This window comes from Synchiropus splendidus, chromosome 2 (assembly GCF_027744825.2).
Source record: "Synchiropus splendidus isolate RoL2022-P1 chromosome 2, RoL_Sspl_1.0, whole genome shotgun sequence".
NCBI classification, from domain to species: Eukaryota; Metazoa; Chordata; class Actinopteri; order Syngnathiformes; family Callionymidae; genus Synchiropus; species Synchiropus splendidus.
Window position 1 is genome coordinate 30,549,142 of NC_071335.1, and position 22,142 is coordinate 30,571,283.

A 22,142-nucleotide genomic window follows, 5' to 3' on the forward strand; every position below is an offset into this window, starting at 1 on the left:
TCATGTCCCCTTAGGGGCTCCGTAATTTTTCCATTAATGCTAAACAAGTGATTTTCGCCTCAAAACTTGTGACTGACCTGCTCACCACCAGGTGGCGGTAGACCCATTCTTCAGCCTTAGCTGAGTCTTTATTTTGGATATACAAGGACGTTTTTTGAGGGCCGTCCTCAAACATGTGGTTGAACTTGTTCACATAAGTCAGGCCGCCCATAAAGTACTGCTCAGAGACCGATGATACACGGTTCATCTGTTTCATTCATCAGTCACTAACCCTGTGTGTTTCCTTCACTTGTTTCTTTACTGTACGTCACCAGTTGCTTCCGTGTGTGCCTGAATTCTTGCTGCGGGAAGGTTGTAGAGAAGCGACAGAACCGGACTGAGGATTGTTGGGGGCAGGAAAACAATCAGAAAGAAGGCAAGGAGTGTGAAATGAATAACACTGACTTTCTCTTTGGTCTGTAACACAAGGTGAGTGGAATTTCATATACTACTAATACTAATACTACTACCACTACTAATACTTATGACGCATGTTTCTTTTTTGTCATTTTCTGGATGAAGGACATTCATGAAGGAAAGGATATTCATGATTATGGAGGATGCAAAGTATAGGTTGAGGTGGAGGAGGCCGACTTGTGGTGGCAACCCCAGATGGGAAATGCTGAAAAATATTTAACTGGATTGAGTGGGTGGCTTTTGAAGTGAAGCTTCTCTAAGTTGGGAAAGTGAAAGTAGCGAAGTATTTTCATTTAATTTAAAAAAAAAATCCTTGATACTTGACAAAAATTAGAGTCAGGTCATGTACTAATATTGAAAAAAAGTTTCATACTTTTTTACTGCAGAAATATTGATTTATTGTCATATTGGTACAGTGGATTGCAGTCATTACAAGTGTCACTCAACATATTTTCATTCATTAAAAAATCCTTAATACTAGGTTCAAACAGTGTGCAGGTGTATTGAAGTGTAGTGAAGTTGTTAGCGATGTCACACAAAATATTTTGAGTTATTTAAAAAAAAATCCTTCATACTTGACAAAAATCAGACACCATATTCAAGTTCAGCAGATTGTGCACTAATAGTGAGGTTGCTAGTGACAGCGATCCTCTGTACTAAATCAATATAGAAATAGAAAAACATCAGATGTTTGGCGTCAACTTCAGTAGCATCCTTCCAGACTCAAAAGTAGGAGGTCAACAGATTTGTTTTTCTTGTCATTATCCCGGGCTCAGTTTGACCCTGGTAAACATCTGTGCAAGAGACATTCTGTGATGGCAACATCCAGTCTTTGTTCATGTGCTGACAGGACCTTGATATATCAGATGTGTCAGGAGGAGAGTGACGATGGAGGAAAAGTTTCATTTTTCTTTTCAGCCACATCATTGTTCCTGAAATTATCCACACCAGAATATATTAGTCATCATATCATCCATATAAATCAGCATAACATGAAAGACGTAACTCGATCTGATCATAGTTTGAAGAAACATCTGAAAGTTCTCACCTCAATTGACTAAAATCGACACAGAGCCTGAGACTCATCAACAACCAATATTGCTTTCATGTATAATGTAATATGCAGTGATGTTTGTGTTGAATTGTATGACATCGACAGCCAGTGAGACAAAGCAACATCTGCTGGTATGTACTGTGGCTTGCCACAAAAACAGGAATTGACATGTCATAGGTTTGAGAGTGACACAAGATTTCCAAGAATGTCTTCCTTGTTAGGAGCTATTCGTTCATAGAACGTCTGCTATTCACTACTAGTTCTATTTTTGCAGAGTCACTATTGTATGAAAAGCACATCTTTGGCTTGTGCTAGCTCCTAGTGTGAAAATGCGTGCATGTTATTAACAAACAAGTCGAAACACACGATTGTGTCACAACACCAGTCTGTAATTGTTATCATTTAAGTCTACTGCGTTGATGAATGGCTGCTCTGCGGTATAACTGTCTTAATAATGCTCAATTGCACTTACTCATTTCGACATTGTTGGACTGACTGAAATGAGAAGTGAGCCTGTGCGTACACGTCTGTGGTTTTGCACATGGGGCATGTGGCGATACCATCACTGTCTGCTTCATCTGTACTGCTACTACACTCAGTCTACGGATTATTAAGTATCACGACATGAGCACAAGGCAGAGCAGACCTCCACCAAGGAGCTCATTTCTTTTTAAGTCTTTATAAAAAAAGTGGCATCACATCAGGAACTGCGTCAATGACTGTGGCAAAAAAACAGATGTTGGCTCAAAGAGCAGAGCCTCAGCTATAGCGTAACATTATCCTGATGTAGCGTTCCAGAGTTTTCGAAAGTTAAGTGATTCTGAAGAAGGGTGCAGCCACACGAGGTACTGTATAACAGAGATGGGGACTCGAGTCGCACTTAAGTCGCACCTATTGACGGTCAGAGGTTCTGTGTATGATAAGACCTTTCAGCCGACTGTGACTTGGACTTGCAAAAAATGGCTTGCTCTGCTATGCAGGTCCAAGTCATAAGCCCAACCCATCGTTTTGTACCGTCGTGTTGGAGATATATTGCACCTAAGCATCACAATGCACCGCAGAAGTCCACTTTAAAATCATCACACTTTCACTCCACAGAAGTGAGACTGGTGACACAGGCTGCTGCCTCTCAGCATGAAGGTTCAGGGCACAGCTCTGGACCTTTCTGGGTGGAGTTTGTATGATCTTCCCATGTGCATGTGGGTTATCTCTGGGTACTCTGGTTTTCTCCCCCTAGGTTAATTGTGTGTGTGCGCCCTGGACTGGCCACCTGTCCAGGGTCTGTTCCTGCCTCTCCCCAATGACCGCTGGGATAGACTCCAGCTTTCCCCTCAACCATGAACAGGACTCAGCGCTGGTTAACTGATGATGTACAGTGTGTATGTAGAAGTGAGACTGTGTATCTTAAATCAAAGCCGTGACGACCGGATTCACACATACGAGATGTAACTTCACGACCCATGTTTGATAGAATATTGGAGCTGCGGGTGCAACACCATTAAACTCCTCCGGACAGTCCGTTGCAGTGATCAAGTGAAGTAGATCTGTTGTAGCTTGTTCTGAAAGGAACATACCTGAACACACAACTCATCTTCATTGGAACTTCTGATCAATTGTTGGTTTTCTCGATGGAGGGCAACATCAGTCCCCCTGCTCTTTTCACTGACACTCACTGTTGACTGAACACAATCACAATTACTGTCGTGGCTGCTTCCAGGATTCCTCCTTTCACACGAGGAAGGAGAAGAGGTTTATCTCTGTGGGATGGAATTCCATTTACTTCTGTGAATTAAAATAATCTTCACAGTTACAGTTCCACCCTGAAAGTGTTAGATAAAGCAGCCTTAATCGAATCATTGACTCTGACTTTATATTTCAGGGCGGCGATGTTGTACGGGACCACCAACCAAAGCACGGCTGGACAGTTGTACTGCCCCCTGCTGCAGCTCATGCAGCAACACTCCCTCAACAACAGCAAAGAGGCCAACTGGGCCGTGGTTTGCTTCCATGGTCTGATCTCTGGTTTGGGGATTTTGGAAAATGCCCTAATTCTTTGGGTGGTTGGGTTCCGTCTGCAACGGCGCACGGTAGCCTCAGTATGGGTTTTGAACCTGGCATTGTCTGACTTCCTGGCCACTCTGACTCTTCCCCTCTTCACCATTTACCTCAGCTCCTCTCACAGCTGGGAGCTGGGATATCCACTCTGCAAAATTCAGGCGTCCATCTTTTTCTTAAATATGTTTGTGTCTGCGTTTCTCTTGGCAGCCATTTCCCTGGACCGCTGCCTACTGGTGGTGAAACCGGTGTGGTGTCAAAACCATCGCTCAGTGGCAGGAGCATGGAAAGTGTGCGCCGTAGCCTGGTTATGGGCGTTGATTAATATGTTTCCATATTTCCTGTTCCGCGCTGTGACTAAGACAGAAGACAACAGGAAGCTGTGCTATCATAATTTTGCTTTATATGTCTCATCTGAAGCCTCGCTGGAGACAGACTGTGAGGTGAGACAGACAGCGACGGCGGTCTCCAAGCTCTTGCTGGCATTTTTGCTCCCGCTAGTGGTGATAGCAGGGAGTTACATCCAGATTTGCCTTGGACTCAGAAGCAGAAGGAAAAAAAGGGCGGCATCCATCATGACAAAGGCAGAGACAGCATCATCTAAAATGATCAGCATCTTCCGCAAACCTCCAACCACGAATTCACCATCATCCCTGACGCCTACTTCCAGTGCTCCAAGTCAGCTTTCACAGAGCTTCACCAAGATGGTGGCTTTTGTCATTGCGGCTTTTGTGCTCTGCTGGGCTCCCTATCACATCTTTTGCATGATTGAAGTGTTGGCTCAGTACCACAAGCACAGCTTCAAAATAGTGGTCGGTGGCCTTCCATTTGCCACGACGGTTGCCTTCCTAAATCCAGTTTTGAATCCAATCCTTTACGCCTTCAGCTGCCCAGACTTCTGCGTGAGAGTCCGACAAAGTCTCGGAGCAGTTTTTGATGGGCTGGTGGAGGAGAGAGGACCCATCCTGCTAAAACCAGGGAAGAGCAAGCATATTCGGCGAAGGAGCAGCAGAGACGCCAGTCCTGCAACAGCCACCTTCCCGAGATGTCCACACTCCCCGCATCCATCACTGAACGCCCAACTAGTCCTGGAGCCCTGTTTTTCTGACTCCACACATGAACGCAAAGAGGAATCTCATGGACAACCAGACACTGAAAATGTTCATTTGTAATTTTTCTGAAAGGTTTGTGTGAGATAACACAGCCACATTTCCTGTAACATGATCTTGCACAACAGTGATTTTTTTTCAGCATTTCCTTGAACAGACAGTCCTTTGTTAAGGAAATGAAAGAAAGCAAATCTTTTCTGAGGTTCCTTCCTGTATGGGTGCTTGAAAAGCCATGATTATTATACTTTTGCATTATTTGCAGTGGGTCAAACATGTATCGATAGCCATGTAAAAAAAAAAGGGACCCTACTGTGGGATTTGTAATCTTGCATGAACTATGATGCAGCTACTTGCCCTCTTTAAAGACATGTCACAACTTACATGACAGGCAAAAAAAAAGAGGAATTCTGCTTGCAACAGATATATTCAATGTTGTATGCCGACATATGAAACTTCAGGGTGCCCGTTATAAAACTGTGTAAGAAATATAAGTAAACAGTGACCGCTTTCTTTGAACACAGTAGGTGGCGCTCTTGGTTGAAAAATTATGAGAAAATTGGTAAAAATTTAAATATCGCAGAGCAGACTGAAAATAACACTGTTTCTTGACGTGTTAAAAGCCCATCACTACCCAGGTGAGATTTGTGGACTATGAATCTGTTGTTTTTTTAGGGGTTTGACTCTGCTTAAAATAAATAAAATGACAGTAAAAATAAAGGAATTGCTTCAAACAATGGAGTTCAGAGCGACATTGTTTTGTCTTTCTTTATAATTGTTTACAAGTTCCATCTCAGAGTTGCCCACCAGAGGGTGGCACTGTGGTAATTCGAGGGACAGACGTACCATGACAAAAGGATTACCACGCAGCTACATGTAATCCACAGAGGCTTTAAAGCCCCATTGTTGAGCGGTCGACCAGCTTTCTCTGTGATTGGGTTCGGAGCAAGTGAGAAATCAATGCCTAAGACTTCCTCATCTGTGAGGCTTCATCACATTAAGAGTCAAGGCTCACACACACAGATGAGGTGAGGTGTAACATGAACCGCCGCAGCAAGGGATTATCATAGAGGTAGCAGTAATTTGAAGAGAAGTCAAGAGGCAGAATGTAATGACAAAGAAGGATTTACTCTGACAGGTCAGACAAACACTGACATTTCCTCCCATCCAGATAATCTCTGTACTTGTTTCTGTGTAAATAGTTTTGCGTTGTTCGTTCGTTTGAAGTGAAATAAAATACATTGTCATGTACAAAAAAAAGGGCACCAATGAAGGTGATGGAATGGAGAGAGACTGTGGCAGCAGGAGAGAGACAGAAGGCTTTAATGCATCAGTGTAGTACTTATAGTGGACAGATGCTGACTAGAGAATTAAAAGCATGATGCATGACTTTCTTTAACCCTGCTGCAGCTGAGGTCGTCTTTTTTTTAGAGTGAAAAACACAGCGGAATTTCAAAGCGCTGGCAAATCATTACTTGTAGAATGACGGATTTCATTGTCAAATTTGGATTTGTGGGTCTGAACGGCCGTGATATTTGTTTGAAATACACACATATGCAAACTGCACATGAGGGCAGTCGCACAGGGTGTAATCTCCTGATGTCATGGAAAAATCAAGCTCCCTTGTTTGTCACCAGAACACGGCGCTACACACACATGTTCAGAGTAAAGTGCATGGAATTCATTTCTTCTACTGTTGATGCCATTATGGTCATGGAAATGCTATAAATGTGAAACCACTTCAACAACATCAGCTTTTGACTGGGAGTTGATTGGTGGTGTCGATGCTGTTTTATAAGGCTTGGCTTTCCCTGCTTGGACGAGATGGGGACTTGACTTGATAGTGGCTGGATGAGTCGGGACTTGAACAGTCGGCTAGACGTTGAGAAGGACTTGACATGACTAAACTTGAAGAGATGGTGACTTGAGGATGGTTATACGACACATGACGAGACAAGACATGGCTTAACCTGAGACGATGACTTGACAATGACTAGATGAGACGTGATGAGACCGAGACAATGACTTGATAATGACTAGACGAGACGTGACGAGACAAGACTTGGCTAAAGTTCAGTCAAAAACTTAATGATGACTAGACGAGACACAACAAGCCAAAACTTGGATAAAGTTGAGCCTATGACTTGATGATGACTTGACGAGACAAGACCTGGCTAAAGTTGAGTCAATGACTTGATGATGACTCATGAAACATGATGAGACAAGTCTTGGCTCAACTTGAGACGATGACTTGACAATGACTAGACGAGACATGATGAGACAAGACTCAGTTAAAGTTGAGACACTGACTTGGCAATGACTAGATGAGACGTGTTGGAATGAGATTTACCTTAACTTGAGATGATGACAAGACTCGGCTTAATTTGAGACAATGACGAGAAGAGACGAGACGTAATGGAACAAAACTTTGTTGAAGTTGAGTTGATGACTTGACGATGACTAGATGAGACATCATGAGACAAGTCTTGGATTACTATAAATTGAATCAACGACTTGATAATGACTAGACGAGACAAGACTTGACTCAAGTTTTGAGTCAACGACTTGACGTTGACTAGACAAGACATGATGAGACAAAACTGAACTTGAGACAATGACTTGTCAATGACTAGACGAGACGTAATGAGTCAAGACGTGGCTTGACCAGACGATGGCTTGACTTGACTAGAATGTCCTCACAACACCATTGAAATCATCCCTCTCTGCAGTGTGTGGGGAAACTGTCTAATCCATTTGAGTTAGAATAAATCAAAAGTTCCTTTCGCTTGATCCAAAGACGATGTTCTGTACTCACAACACAGAAGCTGACCCACATATTCACTGCAATGAACAAAAACAAAGAGAGATTGAGGACAAAAAATGTAGCACATGAAAACAAACAAGATCAGAAAGAGGAAGAGAGAAACAGAGCGAGAGCGAGAGTGAGAGCGCGCAAATAAATGGAGGATTATTGGAGATCCCTGCACACGAGCAGCGAATCGTGGCAACTGCATGTGACACACTTAATTCACATGAAACGTGGGCTAAAAGCAAGTACAAATGATAAATTGGTGCGTATTTGGGCACATAAAAGGGTGACATCAGGTTCATCATTGTCCGTAAACAGATACGAGCCACATAAGGCAGCAAGAGACAGAGAAAGTGATACAGGAAAGAGGGGATGACAGAGCCGGATGAGGGAAGGAGGAGCAATGATGCGACTCAGATTATCAACCGGTGTCTGTCGCTCTTCATCCAGATAAAGAGGTGAAGTGGAAAGAAGCGCGTAAAGAGGAGCGAGGCGCTTGTGTGTATGCAAGCCGGGCGGCAAAGATGACTGACGTGAAGAGCGTTTCGTCCTTGGAGGGGCAAGAGGGGAAGTTGGTGAAGAAGGTCAGTCCATGTTGCGAGAGCCTCCACACCGGGAAGACTCTTTATTTTTAGCTAACATGAGGAAAGTTGCTGCCAGTGCAGGGGACAAGCAGAAAGCTCGATGATGTTGTACTGTTTCCAGGGCTCTATTAAAAAGAAGATTGAGTCGCTTCGGCGCTGGAGCTCGGCCAGTATAAAGAGGCCCCCGAAGACAAAGTCAAAAACCTTGAGTCTCTCTTCTCCAGTTGAGGACCCTGAAGACTTGTGGCTTCAGGAGGGTGAACGGAGGAAGCTAAGGCCCATTGTCGACTCTGTGTTTGGGCAGGTAGGACTCTTACATCTTGCAAAATGAATGGTTTATTTGCTGTCAACTGAAACTCTTCTATTATCACAGACATTCACGAGAAGAGTCAATGACATAATAAACTTTCTGATAACACCGTCTGCGCAAGTTGAATAATAGTGATGCACACGTCCCTGACATGGAGCACTGTGGTGATTTATACTTATTGATACTTATTGATTTATACTTGCCTTCAGTGCTACTATTATGTGTAACTCCTTCCTGCCGTTTTCTTTTAAGTTTCAAACACAAATAAAACAACAAGCAAATAAAAAGCAAATAAAAATGAAGAGGCAGTGAAGTTAGTGAGAAAATAAATCATAAACATTTTAAGGACTTTGAAAGTTAAAAAGTTCGATCAAAAAAAGATGGGAAAAAAATCCTGCCATTGGATCATACTTTGTTTGGCTCAGCTATTCCCTTCTGTTGTAATCATATTTGGCCTGTGAATACATGTTGCCTGAGGTATTTGGTGAGGTCAGTAAGCAAATTTCAGCTGCTCGCTTTCCTTCAAAGGAAGAAGCCATTTAAATAGGTTTCTTAATTTTAGTGGACATTTTTTTAGCTTGTAATTTATAGTATATAACACAATATTTCTACCGGTATATTGTTTTCAGTGATGTGATGTGGATCTTTTCTATTAGAGTCAGCTTTGTATCTGATATTTCTGTCTGGGTCATGAGGGCCAACATGCACAGCTCATGACTTTGTTTCCAATGAGTTATTATTACTGTTGTTTTTTGCTTGTTTCATAGACAGGTGTTGTTCACTTGTTTCACCTGTCTGTCTGTGGCGCTACCCTTGACTCGCTAGCGTTTCGCACTTCTACCTGCTCTTCTGATACTTGACTCCTCTTACCCTTTTGGTGTTCTTTAGTTTTCTTGTTGTCATGCTTTTTGTTCTGGCTGCTGTTGCTTAGAATCCTTGATCCTCCTTGTCCTTCACACAAATTTACACACTATTGTGCTTTTCTGACTGCACTCCACAGAATCTACCGATTTTATAGTATCCCCACCTAGTGGCTTGGGATTTTGATACCCAATATTATGATCCTAAATTTATTTTATCTAAATAATTCACATTTAAGTATCATTGACTGCAATGAGATGAGTCGGACACCAGGCGGCAGTGGCGCAACAGAGCACCTAAAAGACACACCCACCAGAGCCACGAAGAAGAGCAACGAGGCCCATACAGTCAAACTTTCAACGCTTTCGTGAATCCACATTAACCTAGAAAGCGGCACCAAAACCCAGAGACTTCTAATTTAGCCCAGTTCTGGCCATTGCTATGTATTTGTTTCTCGCGTTGCTCTATTCGCAAATAAAATGGGAAAAGAAAATCGGACTCAACTATTGCTTAATTACTGTACTGTATATTTTAATTCCGTTCAGATAAATTCATGCAGAGGGGAAACCTACCTAATGCATAAAATATAGGAAGCTTCATTCACAAATGGATACCTTTATAGTAACAATAACAATTGGTGGAACGTTGATGTCCGATTTTTTGTGAACCAAGTGAGACTGGCAAGACAATTTAAGAATTAATGAATCAAAAATGTCTTTATTAAGAGGATAGTAACTGAACATTAGCATGGAGTGACTCTCAGTCGGGAAGTGTTCGTACCATATCTGACATTGAATATTTTTCATTAAAATAAAAACTTTAACAAAAGTATTCACTAAATTTCATTTAGAAAATAGCTCATAACATCAACATAATAATAAAAAAAAACATTGTAGACAGTGGTTTGCACTTTAGCATGTTGAATAAGAGTTCACCAGGCACTTGAGTGAGTTTCCTGTAGACTCTCCAATTACCTCCCACAGACCAAAAACAAGATGTCAGTTTAACCGATGAATTATTTAGTTGCTTCCGCTAACAATGAACACCAACACCATCTATAAATACCTAAAATGTGGTCGGAACTCTTTCATTTGTTTGTTTTTAAACAAATGCAGCATAGTATTGATTCTATACAATGAACACAAGCTCAGCATCTATTTCTGAGCCAGGAAGCATATTAGTTATATGCTAAAAAAGTTGGTCAGGTTTCGTGAAATCCGCACTCACAGTGAAAATACTTCATCCATTGAATTTAAATGGTATTGCAATTAATGAAGATATTTTAGGAGGCACGTGAACTAACAAACTTCTTGGTGTCATCATCTGATGCCGCCAGGTTCAATATTTGCAGTAAGGAAACGTCTCTTTGTGTGTGGAAGCAACAAAGACTTTTTCCTGATTTTAGCCACAAACTGTCAAGTCAGCAGCTTTATGCTTCACTGATGCAGATGCTTGCGCTGAAGCTTGTGTATATTTAATCACTGCTGTCTTCATTTTGAAGGGCAGTGGAGGCTGGGTTCTCATTGATAGACCGTGCAGCAGATGGAGTGAATGATAAGACAATGTGAGGAGGGGTGGGATTGGTGGGGCAGCGAAGATTAAAGAAGTTGAAAGGCCGGGCCAGATTGATACAGATCCCCCCTCCCCACTCTACAAAAAACGCAATTGCTAGACAGATGTTTTGTGTGCATCGGCAACTTCTGCAATTATTTTCCCAGAGATTGAGAAGAGAAAGGGATTAAGTGCAAGGGTTAGGTAGGTCCAGCTAGCCATGTGAAACAAGTGGTCAGGTGTTCTGATAGACAGGAAGTTGGGTTCAGGTTGTTATGGCAAAATAGCTAGGTTATATCTATAAAATCTGAAATCATTTGGCGGTATTATTATTATTATTATTATTATTATTATTATTATTATTATTATTATTATTGTTGTTGTTGTTGTTGTTGTTGTTGTTGTTATTATTATTATTATTATCATCATCATCATAATTATTATTGTTTTTTGTGTATAATTTTGTAGCACAAATCTACAATGTTTGGAGCTAGTTGGAATGGATGTGCGTGTGCGTTGAAGGCAATCTCTATTGTCCCCCAATGTTTCATGGAACGTTGTACTTGACCTCTCCTCCCTAAACTCTTTGGATTTGAAACCTCACAATATTTTTTTGTAACAACAGCGCCACCTACTGAGTTCATAGCTGTCTCACCAGCTCATCTCTCCCTGACAGATGTTTTCGTCGGGAAGTCCAAAGATATTTTGGACAGATGATTCAGAGAACAGTCTAGATTGAGTGACGAAGAGAAACATCCCTCACTTTACGTACATTTAATCCAGCTCGCCCACATGTTCTTTTTTAGGTCAAAGCACTCCATATCACTAAAATCTGAACAGGTGGGCGCAGGGCTGGATTTGCAGACAGTAATGCAGATGTGGCAATGTGGGGCAGTTCTGGCATTCATAAGGGTGTCTGTAAAATGATGGCAGATTCATTTCAGTTACTGGCACCATTTGCCGCTTTGAATGCCGATGTTACGGTCACATAAAGGTCTCAAGGATAATCCCAACTACATCACATGGATGATATTTTACTAGTCTTCATCTCAGCAAAGTGGTCTGATTTATAGCATTCGGTTGAAAATATGATGACCCAATATGGAGTTGCTTTTCATCAGCACACTTTCTTCCACTGAATTGAAAAAAAAAAAAAAGACATTTTTCTGACATAAACTAGGCAGTCAAGTGAAACATGACATGCACAAATGCTACATGCTACAATGTCAAGGTCCAACTGGTTGCGTCAATGAGAACAACCGAACCAAAACCAACATCCAGAACTTCTTGCTAACACAGCTAACAAGGGGATACTTTCATTTGCACATGAAAAACTGGATGATTCTGTACTACACTTTTGTTTTCATTCCTACAATTTAGAACAGACATTTGGGTACTCTGAGATGGAAAAATAAAACCCAGTCCAGGGTGGGAGACCACCTCCAAATGCCCCCTCTTCCAGACGGCGCTGGTGTCTGTGGTGGGTCGGGTCTGGGTATTTGGCTTGTGACAGTTGCGTGGACGTCTGGACCACTGCATTACAGACTGGCATGTTAAATCCACATCACTCTTCAGATGGATTTACAAACGGCCTGATCATTCTCCCTGTAATGTATCCGACCGATGGCATCTCAGATGAGAACCTAGAGATTATGTCACTTTAAAGCATTCTTTGACGTATGCAGAGCAATGTGAGCACTTAAAACCACAACGGCGATGACGTCTTGCTTCAACATAAATGCTTGTGAATCCATATGATTTGCTCTGTAGGATCAAATGTTAATTTGTGGGAAGTACATGTTTAATGCGGTGTCACAGTTTGCTGTCATTGACTCTAATATGCCATCAGCAGATGCTGTTGACCACATTTTAAAAGGTTTCTCACTGTGTAAGTCTGATCTGATTCGAAGGCTTCCTGAGTTAATGTGTGTTTGTGTGTCAGTGTAGGAACACGACTGTACGCGGCACACGCCAAAATGTTTGACCTGAAACAAACCAAGCAAAATCCAGAGTTTTGGATTCTGTCCATCATTTGGTCTGGTGGATTTTCTCTTGGGCATCTGGTGTGTTTGTTGTCAAATGGGAGAAGTTGTATTCTCACCCAACGGCTGAGTTATTACCGTCCACATAATAGTGTTTGCAGACATATGTGCATTTGACTTTGATACTGGGTTAGCATAACACGATTTTGGTGAGATGCCGGGGGAAAAAAAGCTCATTAGATGTTTGTGGCTCTCCTTTGCTAATCTGTGTGGTGTCCAACTTCATCGCATACTGTTATATAACAATGACATTGTGGATTTTAATCCATTGTTACAAGTTATCTGCTTAGTTCCAAATATAACTGTCGTCAGTAGAGGTTTTTCTCATAGGACGAGATTGTCTCAGCTCACTTTGAAACCTATTATTTTTGTTTTAACTCTTAATAACGTAAGAGAGAAAATGAACAGCGAGAGTAAACGTTCCCGTCGCAGCACGATATACTGACATCTAGCGGAGGTGGGGTCAAACGACAGATTAACGCCGCTCCATTTTCCAGTAACAAAAAAAAAAAGATCTTTGCTGCACTCTGCAGGTCAGTTGTTGCACTGTAAAATCCAGGGATTTAATACAAAGCGAATTTGTGGAGAGAGGAGAAAAAAAAGAAATACGTCCATTTATGTGGCTTACATTCAGGCGGAGGGTCAAATAAATATGCAGAGGTGTTGGAGCGAAATATTTAGCTTTGATTTTAGGAAATAATATATATTTCACTCATTACATATATGGCAAACAGATCACACATGCATACACACAGTTGCATATTACTGCTCACTTTTCACTCTCAGAAATGTTGACTACACTAAATGTCAGTATCATTAATATTAAATAATGTAAGAAAGTATACAAATTTCAAACGTTATTACAGTGTAATACCCCTCATTAAAAATAATCATTTAAATAAATTACACATCTACTATGAAACTGAATTTGTTGACTTAGTTGTATGGTCTTAAATTTTGGTCAGTACTCGTCATAAGATTTTTGGGTTAGGGTTTAGCTTCTGGGGATTCCAACAATCAGTTTTCACAGAGACTCCCTAATGCATGCTGTTTTGAATTGCTCAGCCTGAGAATCCCCATGACCTGCTGAATGGCTCCCTGAAAAAGCCAACAGCAGGCAACTCTTGAGAGAAGCGCCAGGTTTGCCATCATGGATTACAATGTGTGTCGGGACAGTGGCGATGGAAATATTAGTCAGTGTTGGATGAAGCTTGATAAAATCCTTTTACGGTGGCGTCGTGTTATTCTCTTTGTGGAAACGCGTCCATTCGCAACAAAGCTAGCTGTTTATAGTACACATTGACTTCCGAAATGAAACATGCATTGGGAATCCATTTCCCTGATTTTGCCCTGACTCCAAAATACACAAAACCTCTAATCTGAAATGCCAGGGATTAACCATCGCGCAAACTCTCTATAATTCTTCTTATCCCCTCCCCCTTCACATCCCTCTCTCTCTCTCTATCTCTCACTCCCCTCCTTCTGCCGGGCTTGTCCCATTTAGGCCAAAAAGCACCGTGATTGAGAGGCCGAAGCAGGGAAGGTGGGTGGGGTGGATTAGATTAAGTTGGTACAAATTCAAGAGATCACTTGTGGTGAGAGGGGTGGCGGCTAAAGAGGCAGAAAAAAAATGTGGTGAGTGAGGGAGAGGTTGAAAATGGTTGAGTCATGCAATCAGAGCCCACTTGGCAGCAGGTTGCCTCTGACATGACCACGCTCATCAGCCACACCCCGTCACTCACCCTCCTGGAACTTTGATTTTAGGATTCAATGCAACTTCACACGCTTTGAATTGATGACAGAGGTTCAGTTCCGTCCTGCCAGATGTGGTGAAAATAGAAGTGGTGGAAGATGGACTGCAAATGAGGTGGAAGGCTTTCGATCTCTGGACTTTAATGTGACTTCTGAACAGGACATTTTTACCAGAAAGGGGGTGTGAGAGGGTGATGGGAAATGTCAACAAGGCGTCTAAAAAGAGGAGTAAAAAGATGAAGGTAAGGTGGCTTTTCTGTGTCTTTTGGAGAACTGGAGAGTGAGAATCCTGACTGTGACTCTGCATGTGAAAGGGGGCGACCCCAGCAGACCGGAGCGTCAGCAGCCCGTTGGAAGCGGCCATGTTAGCTCACCTGGGAGACGGAGGTGAGGTGGAAGCGGAAGAAGAGAAGGGCGAGTTCATTGATCCGGTGTGCGCTCTGGTTAAGAACTGCAACATGCTGCACAACATAGTGGGACCGGCGTGCATCTTCCTCAGGCAGAGCTTTGCACAGAGCCAACTTGTATGTACCCCACACACTTGCACACACTACTGACAACGTTCTTTCATCCGCAACACCATGATGAAAGGGACATTGGCATCGCTGTGGCTCTGGAGTGTGATTGGGATCATAAATCCACCGGTGATCTCTCACTCACCCCTTGTTTCACTCTAATACCTCACAAGAGATCAATATCGCTGTCATTTCCTGATGAGCCCTAATTTAAAAGTGGAATTACTTAGCTAAATGGATGGAGGGTGGCACGTTTCAAATTACATTGAGATGCAGAAATTGTGTCTCCCATATGTTTAACAACAATAGCTAGCAAGATAATACCCTGCTTCTTTTCTTTTCTTTGACTTGTTCAACTCAGGCCACAGCAAAGCAAGCCATGTTTGTCAGATCATAACTTTATGTAGACCCTTTTTCTATTTCAGCAAACATGACTTATTTCTCTTGAATTAGCATGCTTAGCACTATGACTGAGTGTTATGAAACGACAACTGACAAGGTACTAACCGCTTTGTTACCATATATATGGTAATATAGTAACATTTAAGTATTATAAGGCACAGCCACATGTGACATATATTTAGACAGTTGCTTTTATGGCAACTCCAGACCTAAAAAACAGGTTTCCCCACAAGAACAAATGGGGAAGGCCTGTATCGACTTGCTTCAACTTTTATTTGTTTGAAGTTTGCACATATGAGACATGAATTAAAAGGACAGTGGCTGGTCAGCTGCTTTCCATTAGTGGAGTCCACTGGAGATCAATCTGTCTCATTGGAGCTTGATCGTAGAAATATGATTTTGCCTCTGACCTTTCACAAAAGCTTTTGACCTGGCAAACGATGACATAGCTCTTACGGCTGTCCTACAAAGAGACAGCGTTTGGACGCACTCACCGGAAGTCAGCCTTAAACTAGTAAAATGGTGGCTAATCTTCACCAAAACTGCCGTATAAACAGGCTTCTGTGCAAATACCCCATTTGAATATTGAGGTTATGAAATTGCTCACCCTCAACTTTTTGTTTACAACAGCTGCACTTGCTCAAGGTCCAGTGTTACAAAACCAACCCACCATAAAGCTGATCAAGGATGCAGGCTACCACAGACACAGGCTGGGGATTATGCTTTTAGGCGTACACGCAACAGGCACAGAGGAGCGATTGCTTTACAAAATATCTTGCTACACGGTCAAAAGGGCTAAGATTCGCATGTAATTGCTCTATTTGGTTTTGTTTCTAAAAAAGCCTTAGCTTTTTATTCAGCCGCATCATCTGGTTGTATTTCTGTCGCTGAAAAATGCACGGCAATGATTTGATGTCTCCTTGGACTCTTGCCCTTGCCAGCCGTGCGTGTTCGTGTTTTCACTGAAATTAATGCGCTTAATGGGTAAGTGGCTCACTGGCACCGTGGCACCTGTCAGTCAAAAATGTTGAGCACGGTGTGTTCCGGAGCGTTCCAGGTGCGCTCAGGTGGGTCGACGGTCATCACATTATAGCCTTGAAGCCGACTGCAGATGAAAAATAAAATAGATCCAGGGCACATTGAAAAACTGATAAGACTTTGCGATTTGTAATACAATTTTGCGTTGTAATCTCTTGTCACTGTCCCTGCTCATGCGGCCTTTTAATCCACCCCCATTTCTTTCCTGCTGCTGCTGTTCCAAATTGTTAGAGTTCATCCCACTCGGATTTTTCCAATGTTCCAGCATGTTTGTACTTGTATAGTAGAAGTCAGAGAACAGTGTGGCTTTTTTTTTTTTTTCATGTTTTCATACATTTTGATTCTGCGTAGACGTCCATGCTGTGGTTGTGTGTTTCTCCATTCATCCACTGTAGTATGCTCATGTGCATATCATAGCTAAGTAGATGAAAATCATCTCTCATAGCAACTTGAAAATCTGTCATCTTGCTTACAGTTCATTCTGACTGGACATAAGGTTGGTCCAATTCAGCGCTATTGTTGGCATAAGTTTCAGTGTCATGCTTTTAGGAAGGACCTTTGGCCTCTGACACTTTTTAGAGAGACTTTGTTTAGGGTAGTTACTTTCTTTTGCTGGAGCTGTCCAGGTGCTGAAAGTAGATGTTCTATCTGAGGTTTTCTCTTTTTTTTTGTATTTAAGACTCAGGTTTTGTGGGCTTGGGTTTCGGGGCACACATGTATGCCAAGGTTTGTACCTGTAACTTTGCTTTTCTCTCTTAACATTTGCTTTTGCTTCACTTTTGCTTCCATGTTTGGTATAACTACAGTTGTCCTCAGGTGCTTCTTTTTTGTGTTTCTGTTGTGTAGTTATGGTCAGGGTGACCATGTAATTATTACTATTGGGATTTTCAAGAAAAATGATCGGCCTATATTAATTTCACTCTCATCATTTGATACTACATTAGATATAATAATATCACACAGGGGTTGGACAAAATAATGGAAACACCTAAAAGCTAAAAAAGCTTTAAGGTGTTTCCATTACAGTCAGACAGACAGACAGACAGACAGACAGACAGACAGACAGACAGACAGTGAGCTATTCAGTAGGAATTTGTTTCCTGTGTGGGAGCACAGTTTTGTGTAGGAGGATGTGTCTGTTTTTGTATTGGAGGAGTATCTTGACAAGCTGGAAGTAAAGACGTAAGCATCAACCAGAAGCCATCTGTGCCGTTATTTTTTTCAACACCAGACTTGTGTCCACTAATACCCTCTGGTTTTGTAAATTAATGAATGCTCTTCGTATATTAACTCTGATCTGCATATTTTTTTTGCACAACATAAGTTTCAGGCAGAGGCATATGGACAACTGTGCCATCGCAACATGCTGCACAGAAGACATTGACTCAATTAAATTTAAATCCTGTCATATTTATATGTGTGTGTGAGTATTTTAACTTGTAATTTTCACATCTTTGCAGGACAGAGATCTGCGACCAGAAGAGATGGAAGGTACACTGCTGTCATTTATTTTTATTTTTATATTTATTTATTTTTTATTTTTATTTATTTATATATTTTTATTTTTAGCATCTCTCTTGATCTTGAGCCACAGCCTAAGTTACTGACCTCAGTTCTTAGGCTGAGGTCAGTAACTTAGGCTGTAAGGCCTTTACAACTACACACCACACACATTTGTATTTCTATCCTTGTGGGGTCTCTCATTGCCTCTCCCCCTAAACCTAACCATCCAAAACAAATGGCTAACCTTAACCAGGACTCTGAACCCAACTTAAACCTAAATATAATGACCTAGTTATTTTGAAGTCTTCATCCACACAAGGATAGTGTTTTGCCAAGAATTGGTCCCTGCAAAGTACGATAAACAAGACCAAGTAGTGATGCAATGATGAAGATGCATGAAGTAGTCAGTGAATGATGATGATGATGATGATGATGATGATGATTGGTAAGGTTTGTCTCATACTGCAGAGCTTCGTGAGGCGTTCCGGGAGTTTGACAAAGACAAAGACGGCTTCATCAGCTACAAGGACCTGGGCGAGTGCATGCGGACGATGGGATACATGCCCACAGAGATGGAACTCATCGAGCTCAGCCAACAGATCTGTGAGCCCTGCTGAAAAAACACCATCACGGAGTGGCACCACTTCAATTTTCAGGAAAAAAAAAAAACACAACACGGCTTTCTGCGATTTGACAGAATTCCAATAGAGGGTGCTGTTTACCTACTATAAGTCCAGTGACGTCAGTCTGCGAGCTCGTCTCGTATCATTCTTCTGAAATATCAAATATCATCTGAAGCTTCGGTTAAAACACAGCAAATCCATGGGAACCTCCAATCGGCGTTATATAAGACTTGTTTTGGTGCCACTCGTGCCCTTGGTGCTCCTTAAGCTGGAAACAGTGACCCGACCATGAGGGAGTTCAGGGGATTTGAGGATGTATTATACAGTGCAGAAAATGTTAAAAAAAACAAACAAACAAAAAAAACAACAACTTTTTACTTTTGTTATGACGTGGAAAAGAAATAATATGTATAAATAAATATGTACAAATACATACATGATTATATATGATAATGAATAAAATGTAAGAAATACAATGGAAAAACACACTAATGTTCCAGTTATTATAATACTCATATTCACCCACTAGGTGGCGGAAGAGTTGACTTTGAGGACTTCGTGGAGCTGATGGGACCGAAGATGCTCGCTGAGACTGCAGACATGATCGGAGTCAAGGAGTTGAGGGACGCTTTTAAAGAGGTTCCTCAGAATTTTTCTGCTTATTTTCCATCTTCTTTTACTATCTGTCTGTTTTGGGAAATTAAATAAAAGACAGTAAAGAGAAACAACTACGATGAATCTAATGCCGAACATGCTGGAGGAGAGTAGTATACCATTATCCTTCATTACAGCAGGTTTTCTTCCTTTGTGGGTTGGAGTTATTTTACAAGCGAAGAAGCGTGTCTGACTCCAAACCGAACTTGTTTCTTGTCCAGTTTGACTCCAATGGAGACGGTCAGATAAGCCTGGCGGAGCTGAGGGAGGCCATGAAGAAGCTGATGGGAGAGCAGCTCAACCACAGAGAGATTGATGAAATCCTGCGTGACGTCGACCTCAACGGTGACGGTCAGGTGGACTTTGAGGGTGAGCGAGGGCAAATGAAACAACAAACACATCAAACTAGATCGGCAACAACAACAAAAAAAAAAAAACTCAAATTATTCTTTCAAAAAACCTAGTTAGATTTTAGCTGTTTTAGTATGGGATAGTCTGTTTAGTCTGTTATTTAAAGAGTTGTGCCAGAGTCCATCTTTTTTTCTGTCTCCGCAGAGTTTGTGCGGATGATGTCTCGCTGACTTCACTGATGCAGACCGAACTTCTTGCTGCTCTTTACTGGAATTTTTCTTCATGTACAAAGACTTGTTCCTGTCTCCCCTGTGTCTGTGTTTGAGTGACTTCACTATTTCCAGGGACAAAAAAACCCTCTTCTTACTGTTGTACGAATGTATAATGACATTTATTCAGAGATTATGACCAGTGGCGGTTGATGAAAAACCCGACTGTTGCACTAATGAATGCTACCTCTCCACAAACATCTGGTCATAATCATAATTAATCTCTTAACCCAATTATAGCACCCCCATCTCAACTGCTATGCTACAGTGAAACATGTTATATTGAATGGAATGCACCATGGAGTCAGCAACACAAACTTTCAACATGGATACTGATATATTATTGTAATTATATATTTACTCAAACCAATCGGTGAAAGCTTAGGGTGAAGACGACCTCAATGTATACTATATATATATATATATATATATATATATATATATATATATATATATATATATATATATATATATACTATATATATATTTCAGCATTTCAGCATTTCAAATTTGTGTGCACAATGTCATTTTTCAATGTTTGACAAAAATATTTCATTTCTAAACTCATAGTCACGTAAAATTTTATAGCTCTTTAAATATATGCATTTGATACCTCGATGCACAGCAAATGCAATGTGATTTTTGTTTTGGAAGAATGAAATTAACAACACTGTTTTTACAAACTTTTGATGGTGAATGTTGGTGGAAGGTAGCAGTAGACTTCATTTAATTTATTGAAATGAAACTTGAAAATGTGCTAGTGTGTGTATCTAATATTTCGTGGGTTGGAGCAGAAGAAAAGCAGCGTCAACTAGCTAACAACGTTAATCAATCTCGCCAAAGCGAACTGGACCACTTGTTTAGCCGAGTTTGACTTTATGGTGTTTCATGTTCTATCATGGTGTTTTCCTTTCAGTGGCGGTGATATTTGGACCACAGATGAGATTACAGTCAGGCAACTTTCTGCATGCGTGTGGTCACTCAATTGTTTTCGTCCCCTGTGTCACCAGCAAAAAGAAAAGTATATTTTTGGAGCTCTAATGTTAGTAATATCCTTGTCAGATGATGAATATATGCAATGTACATAAATAAAGAAAAGAACTGGGAAATTTCATTTGTTACTCTTGTTCTCACCTGTGCTGCTGCTCCTGTCTTTCCTGGTACAATATCATCTCCTTCCAGTAGCGGGAAGTGTTCCACTTTTCCTTTTTCCTTCTAATCCAGTAGTGGTGTAACGGAACAAAAACACTTTGGCAACACTTTGGTTTGTTATAGGGGCAAGGGACATGGCTTATTTTTTGTTTACTTATTTTGTTTTCTGATGGCTTCCAACCTCACCTATTGTCATCCTACTGTCTAGCATACTCCATGGCCTCCTTGCTGAGGGAACAGTACGTTTATAGCATGCATACATCCAAACTGCCTCCCACTGATGGTTTTTGCTGTTAACTTTATTACCTCTTTGGGGCCCACAACCCAGAATTCCAAAGATAGTCCAATATTTGTGTGAAAATTTTCCCCATTGGATCAAAATTTTACCACTATTTCAACGGCTCACGTCTTCTTCTTCCTTTTATTTCCCCTTCTCCCTTCAGGGGTCACCACAGCGGATCATCTTCCTCCATCTCATCCTGTCCTCTGCTTCCTCTTCTCTCAAACCCGCAAACTTCATGTTCTCCTTCACCACGTCCACCTCCTTGGCCTTCTTCTTGACCTTCTGCCTGGCAGTTCCAACCTCCAAATTGACCAACATCTCGAGGGGAGAGGAGAGGAGAAGAAAATATAAGAAAATAGAAGTTAGTTCTTTGCTCTCTGTGAAAAAAATGATGGGTCACATACAGTACATTTTCCTGTTCTATAGACACACACTGTGCGCAGAAAGTTGCACGAGCCCCAGCGAAGTGTGGCCAAACCATTTCAGCGCTTCTGTCTCCCATTTAAAAATGGTGAAGTAAATCTCAGAAAAGCGGGCGAAGTTACCCATTTTCAACTCACTAACCATTTACTGTTGCAAAATGAAAATCATGTTGGGCATCAGGATTCTCATGGTGTGCTCATTCGGAGATATCCCATGTTGCGCTGCAGGTAGATTTCTGCAGTGGTTCAGTTTGTCTCTTATTGAATCAGGTGTGAATCTTAGGTTACTGTTGCTATGACGACAGTAACTCCATCTGGAGTTAACACGCACAGTCAGACACATAGCATTC

At 41.4% G+C, this 22,142-nt stretch overlaps 2 protein-coding genes across 4 annotated transcripts; both read left to right on the forward strand.

Annotated features, from left to right (window-relative positions):
* The first annotated feature begins 240 nt into the window (after positions 1 to 240).
* Positions 241 to 5,382, forward strand: LOC128754261 (prostaglandin D2 receptor 2-like). Of its 2 annotated transcripts, XM_053856756.1 has the most exons (3): positions 241 to 468; positions 3,390 to 4,377; positions 4,452 to 4,638. In XM_053856756.1, exons 2-3 carry the CDS (start codon positions 3,397 to 3,399, stop codon positions 4,500 to 4,502), a joined length of 1,032 nt encoding a protein of 343 aa, XP_053712731.1. In that variant the 5' UTR covers positions 241 to 468; positions 3,390 to 3,396; the 3' UTR covers positions 4,503 to 4,638. The 2 variants fall into 2 exon arrangements, with proteins under 2 accessions (XP_053712731.1, XP_053712729.1); XM_053856754.1 differs by having other exon boundaries at positions 3,390 to 5,382.
* A 2,424-nt stretch (positions 5,383 to 7,806) lies between these two features.
* On the forward strand, positions 7,807 to 20,357 carry LOC128754533 (calcium-binding protein 2-like). Of its 2 annotated transcripts, none has more exons than XM_053857226.1 (7): positions 7,807 to 8,064; positions 8,186 to 8,368; positions 17,996 to 18,026; positions 18,507 to 18,641; positions 19,191 to 19,300; positions 19,537 to 19,684; positions 19,871 to 20,357. In XM_053857226.1, the coding sequence occupies exons 1-7, from the start codon at positions 8,005 to 8,007 to the stop codon at positions 19,894 to 19,896; spliced, it is 693 nt and encodes a 230-aa protein (XP_053713201.1). In that variant the 5' UTR covers positions 7,807 to 8,004; the 3' UTR covers positions 19,897 to 20,357. The 2 variants fall into 2 exon arrangements, with proteins under 2 accessions (XP_053713201.1, XP_053713200.1); XM_053857225.1 differs by lacking the exons at positions 7,807 to 8,064; positions 8,186 to 8,368 and adding exons at positions 13,516 to 14,822; positions 14,895 to 15,104.
* Positions 20,358 to 22,142: the final 1,785 nt, after the last annotated feature.

What these genes read in the sequence shown, in the direction of transcription:
- LOC128754533 (XM_053857225.1), top strand. Translation starts at nt 14,775, where the DNA reads ATGGGAAATGTCAACAAGGCGTCTAAAAAGAGGAGTAAAAAGATGAAG. An exon ending in GCGACCAGAAGAGATGGAAG is followed by an intron (nt 18,027 to 18,506) that starts GTACACTGCTGT and finishes CTCATACTGCAG; the next exon opens with AGCTTCGTGAGGCGTTCCGG. An exon ending in CGGTCAGGTGGACTTTGAGG is followed by an intron (nt 19,685 to 19,870) that starts GTGAGCGAGGGC and finishes CTGTCTCCGCAG; the next exon opens with AGTTTGTGCGGATGATGTCT.
- LOC128754261 (XM_053856754.1), top strand. Translation starts at nt 3,397, where the DNA reads ATGTTGTACGGGACCACCAACCAAAGCACGGCTGGACAGTTGTACTGC.